This window comes from Grampus griseus (assembly GCF_964374135.1).
Source record: "Grampus griseus genome assembly, chromosome: Y".
Lineage (NCBI taxonomy): Eukaryota > Metazoa > Chordata > Mammalia > Artiodactyla > Delphinidae > Grampus > Grampus griseus.
The window spans coordinates 16,488,351-16,497,751 of NC_139016.1; the positions used below are offsets into that span (position 1 = coordinate 16,488,351).

The 9,401-nt window shown below is 48.6% G+C and overlaps 1 protein-coding gene across 1 annotated transcript in view; it reads left to right on the forward strand.

Annotated features, from left to right (window-relative positions):
* LOC309817743 (H(+)/Cl(-) exchange transporter 4-like) overlaps nucleotides 1–9,088 on the forward strand; it is a gene marked incomplete at its 3' end in the record, with an annotated part of 34,921 nt that extends 25,833 nt beyond the window's left edge. Inside the window, 3 exon segments of the mRNA XM_082647020.1 lie at nucleotides 511–688; nucleotides 1,130–1,528; nucleotides 8,868–9,088. Coding sequence (XP_082503146.1) covers nucleotides 511–688; nucleotides 1,130–1,528; nucleotides 8,868–9,088 — 798 coding nt within the window.
* Between the last annotated feature and the right edge of the window lie 313 nt (nucleotides 9,089–9,401).

Genomic DNA, 9,401 nt, shown 5'->3' on the forward strand with positions numbered 1-9,401 from the left:
AGGGCAGTAAGTCTGTGCCAAGGTTTTTATAAGATGCAGGGCAGCTACACTGATGCTTTTAGCTTCTTTTTTTGACCTGTGAACAGTTGAGGCCTTGCTTTTCCATTTTCATGCTGTGGCTTGACATTTAATTTTAGAAGCTAATCTGAATGACATGTGAGGAGAGAGAGAAAGTGGTGAGTATCTCAAGTGACAGATGTGCAGTTTGAATGTTATTTGCAGTGGGGCTTATCATTCTTTTATCCACAGCAGACAAACTAGGCCAGCTTTTGAAGGCGAGGAAATGAAAGTGTAAAATTGCATTTTCTCCAGGTCACAGTAGATACGACCAAGCAGGTGAAATCACTGGTCCCGTGGTTGCCCAGGAGACCCATGCTTTGAAGCGTTGCCCCTCCTTTGTAGACCGAAGCAAAATGCAAGCTTGTCGAGGGTGGCCTGAGTTTCCCGGTGGCAGGGCGGTGGGAACGGGGCCCCCTTCCCTCATGCTTCTTTCCCTTGTGCTCCCCGCAGATCCCGTCCAGTCTCTTCATCCCCAGCATGGCAGTGGCAGGCAGGATGGTGGGAATTGGTGTGGAGCAATTGGCTTACTGTCACCATGACTGGATCATCTTTAGGGATTGGTGCAGGCCCGGAGCAGACTGCGTCACCCCAGGGCTCTATGCCATGGTGGGAGCTGTCGCCTGCCTAGGTGCTGTGTGTGTGTGTGTGTGTGTGTGTGTGTGTGTGTGTGTGTTTGCAGCTGTACCATCTACAATAGTGGATAGTCTCTGCAATTTTCCAGCTCAAGGGGTTCTGGTAGAGAGCGATGCTTGCTGAGTCAGAAACCTGCAAAGCCCAAGTAGGCTCCACTCACCAAAAAGCAAGGCGTGTGGTCCTGGGTGAATAGACAACTTGCTGTCCCTCATGGGAGAAGAGCCCCTCAGGGAGATGTGACTTACGGCTCCTAATGCAAGGCTGTGTTTACCGAGTCTGGCCTCTGGCCCAGAGGTCCGAGCCTGGGCGCCGTGTTGGACTGTCTCAGTAGAACAGGTGCCGGGAGGGTAGAGCCGGCTTCTCGGTTTCCACAGTTCATGTCCTCTTGCAGGTGTGGAGTCGAGTCCTGCAATTTCATTCCTCCCTTTGGTTGCAGGTGGAGTTACCAGGATGACGGTGTCATTGGTGATCATCGTGTTTGAATGGACGGGTGGTCTCGAGTACATCGTGCTCATGATGGCGGCAGCCGTGACCAGCAAGTGGGTGGCTGATGCCTTTGGGAAGGAAGGCATCTACGAGGCCCACATCCACTTAAATGGGTACCCGTTCCTGGACGTGAAGGACGAGTTCACCCACCGCACGCTGGCCACTGACGTCATGCGGCCAAGGCGGGGGGAGCCGCCGCTGTCCGTGCTCACCCAGGGCAGCATGACCGTCGAGGACGTGGAGACGCTCATCAAGGAGACCGACTACAACGGCTTCCCCGTGGTCGTCTCCAGGGACTCGGAGCGCCTCATCGGGTTTGCCCAGAGGAGGGAGCTGATTCCTGCCATAAGTGAGTAAAGCAGGGAGGCTCACATTTCACGGAGACGAATAGCAGCTCTGTGCCCCGACATTCTCAAAGAGGTTCGACAGAGTGCACGAGGGTCGGAGGGCTTCAGCCCAGGGTCTCTCACGCTTTAATGCTTATTCCGTTTCACCTGGGCGTCTGGCCAGAATGCCGTAGGTCTGGGGTGGGACCCGAGACTCTGCATTTCTCCCGAGCTCCCTGTCAGTGCTGCTGCTGCTGCCCCCAAGTCACACCGTGAGGGACAGTGTCTTGTCGGAGGCATTCTTGGCTGGACACCGAGCACCACATTTGCAAGCAGCCCCCTGGGCCGCTCCCGCTAGGACACACGCGCTCCGCCTTTTAGGGACTTGCTGGGCGAAGCTCAGCAGGAAGCGGTGGGAGAGCTTGGGCTGGCCGGGCCAGCTGCTCGCAGAGACAGACTTCCAGGCAGGCTGACCGGCTCAGATGCTGAGCCCTTTGCCTCAGACGCCTCCCTCGGCGCCGCTCAAGCCCGTCACTTCGCCACGATGTCCGGTGCCATCAGTTAGAGACCCACGTGGGTGCAGTCAGTTCCGTGGGATGCTTTTCCTCCTCGTGCGCTAACTGGATCACCTGGGCTGAGGGGCAGGCTGTTGAGTTGGGAGAGCAGAGAGGGGATGATGCCCAGCTGGATGTTCCCGACACGGGCGGCTCAGAGAAGCCCGGGGCTCCCGGTGGCCCAGGGATGAGCGCCTTGGAAGGGGAGCGAGACGTAGGAGAATTCCACAGACAGAGGCCTGGGTGTGAGTCTTTGAAGGACCAGGCAGGGAGGAGCAGTGACTCTTAGAGGATTTTCTCCAGGTGGAGAGGGGGCAGGGACCAGCAAATGAGATCCTCCTCACTATCACATCATTTCAGGGTAGGCTGTAGCCCATGACATGGCTTATGTGTGCACTTGATTTTACTGTGTATGTCATCTTCAAGAATATTTATGAATTTTGCCACTGGGACGTGTCGAGGTATAATGGTGAAATGCTCCCCTGGGAATATACCTTGGCCAGACAACCTTTTGCTTATCCCTGTTCTTTGTTAACTATTTATAAGGCACTCCCTTTGAATTCCTGAAACTTTTTCCCAATGTTAAAAAAAGTTTATAAACAGCTTTGTAAATATTTTGAAATTATCTTCATCAAGGACTTTATCAAAATGAGGACTCAAACAAGACCCAGTGGGAATGGAAAAATCAGAGTTATGGGAGAAGAGTTAAATAAACTCTTTGTTTTCTTACTAGGCCCAGGAGGGAGGGACAGCAGATCTTAGCGGGGCTCCCCCAGGGTGGTCCCTCCGGACTTCCTGATGCAGCGGGGGCAGGGAGCTGCAGAGCGCATCCGCGGTGCATGGTAAACACTAATGCCCTCTGGCTCAGCACCTCTGCATCTCACGGTACACCGGGGCCCATGACATGGCTCACGTGTGCCCTTGATGACTGTACTTCCACGACATTTGTGGAAGGGGCACTTTTTCAGGTATGATGGTAGAACGCCCCACCGGGAACACACCTTAGCTTATCCCTGCCCTTTGTTAACTATTTCTTAGGCTCGCCCTTTGACTTTCTAAAACCTCTTCGCTATGTTAAATAGCTTGTAAAATGTTTTTAAAGTATCTTCATCAAAGGCTTTATAAAAATAAGTTTAAATAAGCTATATAGCCTCTAATTTTAGCTTGTTGCTCAAACATATTTACCTCCCCCAAAGGAACAGTTGATTTTATATTTTAGACACGAAAGTACATTTGTGCTTTAAGTGCTCCATGATGCTTCTCTTTATTATATGTCCTGTCACTTAACAGGTAGGTGCCTTGAGTCATGACCATTGCCTTATAAATAATGAGATTTTCTTTTAAAAAGCTGTATAGTACGGTTTTTTTTTTTGTTTTTTGTTTTTTTTTTTTGCGGTACGCGGGCTTCTCACTGTTGTGGCCTCTCCCGTTGCGGAGCACAGGCTCTGGACGCACAGGCCCAGTGGCCATGGCTCACAGGCCCAGCCACTCCGCGGCATGTGGGATTTTCCCAGACCGGGACACGAACCCGTGTCCCCTGCATCGGCAGGCGCACTCTCAACCACGGCCCCACCAGGGAAGCCTAGGTTGGGTTTGTTTTAAATTAATGTAATCAGAGTTTAAAAATTTATTCAATCCTTAAAATCTTTTAAGCAAAGGTTGAAATTTAAACACTCTAGTAATAAATGTCACGGAATCCATTACCTATTGTGTAGCTCCAGGCACACCTGCTAAGAGAGAGCTTACTAATTTTGCTGAAACCCATTACTGCAATCAAGTGGGAAGCAGTAATTGTCATCAGCTGGTTAGAGAAGAAATTTAAGCTTGCCAACCCAGTGCCCTCCTAGAAGCTATGTTTGGAATGTCTGAAGAGGAAACACGCGGTGTAAATAATACCTTTATGCTTTACATCACACTGTTAAGAGTGTGGAAGCTGCCATTTACATGGTTTGCGGGAAAGCAAGGAGTGTTTGGCTGTGAGCAGTGAGAAAAGCTGTTTTCCTGCTCCGTGGATATAGAAAAGTCCTGTACTCCGGTGGAGAAATGCATTACCTGTATTTGCAGACTTAGACGCCCCTTTGTGAATATAGAAATAGGACGTAAGCATTTAGCTAGTAACGATCCCATGCCAATTTCCCTTTCAGGGGACTGAGAAGCAGAGATTTTACATAGATCCAAGATAAGAAAAGAATAGTAAGTGAGGCAAAGATTTTTTTCTCACGTGTCATGTTTAAAAAGGTGTCAGTTGCTCCCATGAAGCTGAAAATGTCTTTTCAGTCTCTCTCTGGAATGCCAAACCATAGCTGTTGTCTTTGCTGGAGAGCCATTAGTCACAGCACCTCGGAAACGTGGCCCTTTCACCATCACGTACTCACACAAAGGGCCATATGTGGCCCTTGTTCAAGTTCCTGGTAGATGGGACTTTACCTCTTGGTGATCTCTGCAAACACGAGGCTCTTTCTGTGCTCAGCAGGCTCAGGCTCCTCTAGTCTTGAGTTCCACAGTTAAGTGAGGCTGGATCCAGAAAGGACTCAGTGGGAAGCCGCAAAGATGATTAAAGGGATGGAAAGTTAGAGTCATGGGCCAGAGTTAAGGGAACTCTCATTTTTTTCGCCTGGTGGATGATTTGATGGTGATTCTCCAGCATGTGGAAGAGGCCCACTTGCAGAAAGGGATCTATGTCCAGAACTGAACAACAAGATATGTACGTATCAGATCTGTTGGATGGGTTCTTTAGGGATAAAGAGGTTTCTTCCTGGGAGAGCTGTTTGTTAATGATTGGGATAGGCCATGGAGAACAGTGGTGTCATCTGCTTCTTTCTGCTGGGGATGAAAAAATACATGCAGAGGGACTTCTCCATGCCTTATAAACTATAACTTGTCAGAAAATCATCTGCTTTTTCTTCTAAATAGTTTTTACTTTTTTACCACATCACCTTTGTACTGACCACCACTATAGTTGCTTCTAATTTTCCATTTTAACCTTTCTTGTCAATTACGTCTGTTTTATGGAAGCATGTTTTTAACCTTTGATGTCTGGCATCTGCCTAAGCTTTTTTAAAATTAAAAAAGATTTTTTAAATTTTGATTTTCTTACTGAAGTGGAGTGGATTTACAATGTGTTAATTTCTGCTGTACAGCAAAGTGATTCAGTTATGCATATAGATTACATTCATTCTTTTTAATATTCTTTTCCGTTATGGTTTGTCACAGGATATTGAATATAGTTCCCTGTGCTATACAGTAGGACTGTGTTGTTCATCTATGGAAGCATTATTTTTTCTTTCTTTTTAAAAATTAATTTATTTTTGGCTGTGTTGGGTCTTCGTTGCTGCACGCGGGCTTTCTCTGGTTGCGATGAGCGGGGGCAACTCTTCGTTGCAGGGCGCTGGCTTCTCATTGCAGTGGCTTCTCTCGTTGTGGAGCACAGGCTCTAGGCATGCAGGCTCTGTAGTTGTGGCTCTCAGGCTCTAGAGTGCACGCTCAGTTTTTGTGGCGCACAGGCTCAGTTGCTCCGCGGCATGTGGGATCTTCCCGGACCAGGGCTCGAACCCTTGTCCCCTTCATTGGCAGGTAGATTCTTAACCACTGCGCCTCCAGGGAAGTCCCTATGGAAGCATTTTGAACGAACAGGATGATAACGTACTACCCCTCTAAAAACATGGTTAGAGTTTCTCAACCTTAACGCCATTAACATTGGGGCTGGATCATTCTTTGTTGAGAGGGGCTGTCCTGTGCACTGTAGGATCATCCCTGGTCTCTACCCACTAGATGTCAGTAGCAACCCCAAAATGAGACCCCAAAATGTCTCTGGATATTGCCAAGTGTACCCTGAGGGTGGAGGCAGAATTACTCCCAGTTGAGAACCATTGCTCTAAAGCCATTGTAATCACTTACTGGATATGTGATTATTTCCAGTCTTTTAAAATTTCTTGGCCTATCACAGTTTGTGGAATTCACTTTATCAACACTTTCCTCATTACCCTCCCTGCACCTGGCCTTATGATCGTACTGCTGCTAGCAAGTGGAATGTCAGGTTGAATGACCTTAACAGGCACTCGTAAAAGGTACATCATTTTTCAGGAGCTGCAGCCACTGATGGTAGTTGTGGTAGAATAGAACGGCAGACCCCCAATACTAACAACAATTTAAAAAAGTTTAGGGGCTAACAAAAGTTTAGATGTAACAAAATGATCTTTACAACAAAAATGAAGTTTATTACATTTTTTAAAGTAAAAGTAATACTCAGAATGTTGGGGAAATCAGAAGCAAAAGAGAAAATTAACAAGGTGCCCACATTTTCAACACCGTAGAAGGCTCTGGTTAATATTTAGCGCTTTTCTTATCTTTTAGACCTTTTACACATGTAATGTTGGGCTATCTTTTTTTTTTTTTTTTTTGGCTTCTTTTCTAACACAGGTTCCCATGAGTCCCTGGGGTCTGGGAGCCTATACTCCCATAGCACTGGATCATGTGCTGGGTGAGGGCTTGGTTTACTCTTTCGTACAGGAAATATTTCGTGTAGCCTCCACCATGTGCTGGTGCTGTCCCGGGAACTGGGAGCACAGCGATGACAGCAGCCAGGCTCTGCCCTCTGTGAACTTTCATGCTGGAGTTTGTTGCAGGCATTTTGGTGACAGATGATTTCTTGTCCAAAGTGGGAGTAGATGGTTCCCCCAGTAGAGAGATGAGGAGAGCTTTCTTGCTGATTCTTCCATTCACCAGCTTTTGGCTGTGCGTCATACCTCCACGCCCAAAGTTCAATCAAGGCTTTAAGATAGGTCTTAAGATAGGTCTTAAGATAGGTCTTTAAGATAGGTCTTAGTGGCCTCACAGAGAGCGCTTCTGGAGAGAGCCACAGCTGCTACTCTTGGAGTACCAAGGAGCGCTGCTCAGGTCTCCGGCTCTGACCCCAGCTGTTGCCTTTGATTCTTGTTTGGCAGTGGATAGCTCAGGGCTTTCCTTCCTAATGCCTCCTTTGTAAGATAGGCTCTGTTCTACGTGACAGGCAGAGCCAAGGACACCGACGTTCAGTAGACCTACCCACTCGTTCATCCAATTGTTGGTTGACTGACGCATGTGTGCACTTGGCAAATACCTGTCTTGTGTCTGCTGTATTCTCGGCATTGTGCAGGCACTGGGATTGCAGTGCTGATCAAGAATTCACGGAGCTAGGTGCTGTTCGCATCAGGGCTTCTAACTCAATCGGTAGATTCAGAGGCAATAGAAGCTTGTTATTCATTTCACCAAGTGAATTGACAGTTGGCTAGGTTGTGTTTGGTTTTATGAGGGGGCTCAGCAAATCCATGTGATCAGTTCTTGATGGGGTTTTGTGGCTTGATCCAATCCTGATGTTCAACTGGATTGTTGAAATAGATGGGATTCCTGTTGCATGGGACTTTTAGAGAATCAGTCGGTCTATGAAAATGGGCGATAAGTGTGTGTTGACTGTTTGCCGCCCACCTTAGCATTTCAGGACAGAGCCATCTCGATTTAGGAGAGAAATGCAGTGTGTACTGTGTGGCACCTACGGCTGAAAGCATGTTGTGCATCAGTGTCATCTGGTATTTGTGGTTGAATTGTACGCCATCTGATGTAACTCGATTGAACCTGACCCACATACTGTGCAGGCGTTTGCCCAGCGGGCCCTCTGTTCCCCTTTTAAACAGAGACCCTTTTTCAAACTCAGTCTGACCCCGAATGCTGCCAGTTTTCCATTAGAGTACTCTGTTGCAATAAATAGCTTTAGAGCCAGCAGTTAGAATTTTATTTTTCAAAGAACAATATAGGTGAATAGTAGTCTTTGAGAAGGCAAAAAAAAAAAAAAGTATTATAGAAAGCAGGATCCATTTTAAGGCAAGCCTTGCTGTACATTTTCCCTAACCTTTTCCCATGAAGCAAAAGAAAGATTAAAATTCCAACAGAAGGAAAATCGCCTTGGAGAAATATCTTGAGACCGATGGATTTATTTCATGTGTGACTTAAAATAGCCTAGGTTTCTAGTACGGCATAAAGCTGTATTTCTAATGAGTTCCTGTTACCCTACTTTTCTTCAGCTTTCTTTCACGTGGGCCCGCCTACAGATAGAAATAGGCTAATTGTTACCATAACAGTTTTACTATCTTTCTTTGAGAAATCCACCAAATGGCCCATATTTAAGAGAGGCGATCCAAGGGGTGGGGGGAATGCAGCTTTTCTAGGGTTATTTCTTTGGTCCCAAGGGTCATAGTTAGACTGAACTGTGTTTCTGGGCTGTGAGCCTAGGATGGTCCTCTTGGTTTCTTGTTCCTTTCAGGATTTATAATGCCATCTGGGCCAGTTATACGTTAGTTTTTAAAAAAAAAAAAAAAAAAACCAAACCATGTATTAAGGTCATTGGGCAGCTAAGTGAGGTTTCTTTTCACGTCAAACCTCAGCCCCTGATGAGGTGAAGGTGTGTCAGGAAAGCAAGGGTGGCAGGCCCTGGGCCAGCTGGGCGCCCTGGCCTCCAGGCAGAAGCAGTGCATTCGCTAAAGGAAGTAGCCTGGTCAGGCCCGCGTTGCAAGACTTTGGCAGTGAATGATCAGGTCACAGCAGGGGGGTCTCGCGCAGCATTAGCTTGAGAGAGAGAGATGCCAGTTTCACAGATGTTTGGCTGAAGCTCCTCGTTAAGAATGTAGAGTCTGCCTTCCGCGCCCCTCCTCTGTGGGATTCTAGGCTGCTGGGGGAGGGAAGTCGCGTGTTGCTGTGGGATGGGGTGGGATGGGGTGGGGGAAGGGACTCCGCAAGGGAGTCTCGTGAGGCTCACCGTCCTGCTCGCCCATTGCAGAGAACGCCAGACAGAGGCAGGAGGGCATCGTGAGCGACTCGGTCATGTACGTCACCGAGGAGCCCCCTGAGCTGCCAGCCAACAGCCCGCAGCCCCTGAAGCTGCGGCGCCTCCTGAACCTCAGCCCTTTCACCGTCACGGACCACACCCCCATGGAGACGGTGGTGGACATCTTCCGGAAGCTGGGGCTCCGTCAGTGCCTGGTGACGCGGAGCGGGTGAGTGGCGGGACCCTGGGGGGAACAAGATGAAGGGGACGCGGGCTCAGCCCTTGAGGGACTGGCGGGGACCGGGGCAGGGGGGTGGGTGGCAGTGCTCGGAAGAGATGTCCGTAGGTGAGCCCAGGAGGAGGAGTTGCCAGCGAGCTTGGGACTCAGGCTTCCAGGTGGGGCTGCTGTCTCTGCCCTGAGATTGAAGGTGGAGTCCGAGGGGAGGAGCCCACGGGGAGGGGCTTTGGCTGCTTTTCCAGTGCCCTGGTTCTGGCGCCAGAAGACGTTCAGACTCTGAACTGGGATACCCGTCTTCCAAGTCATGG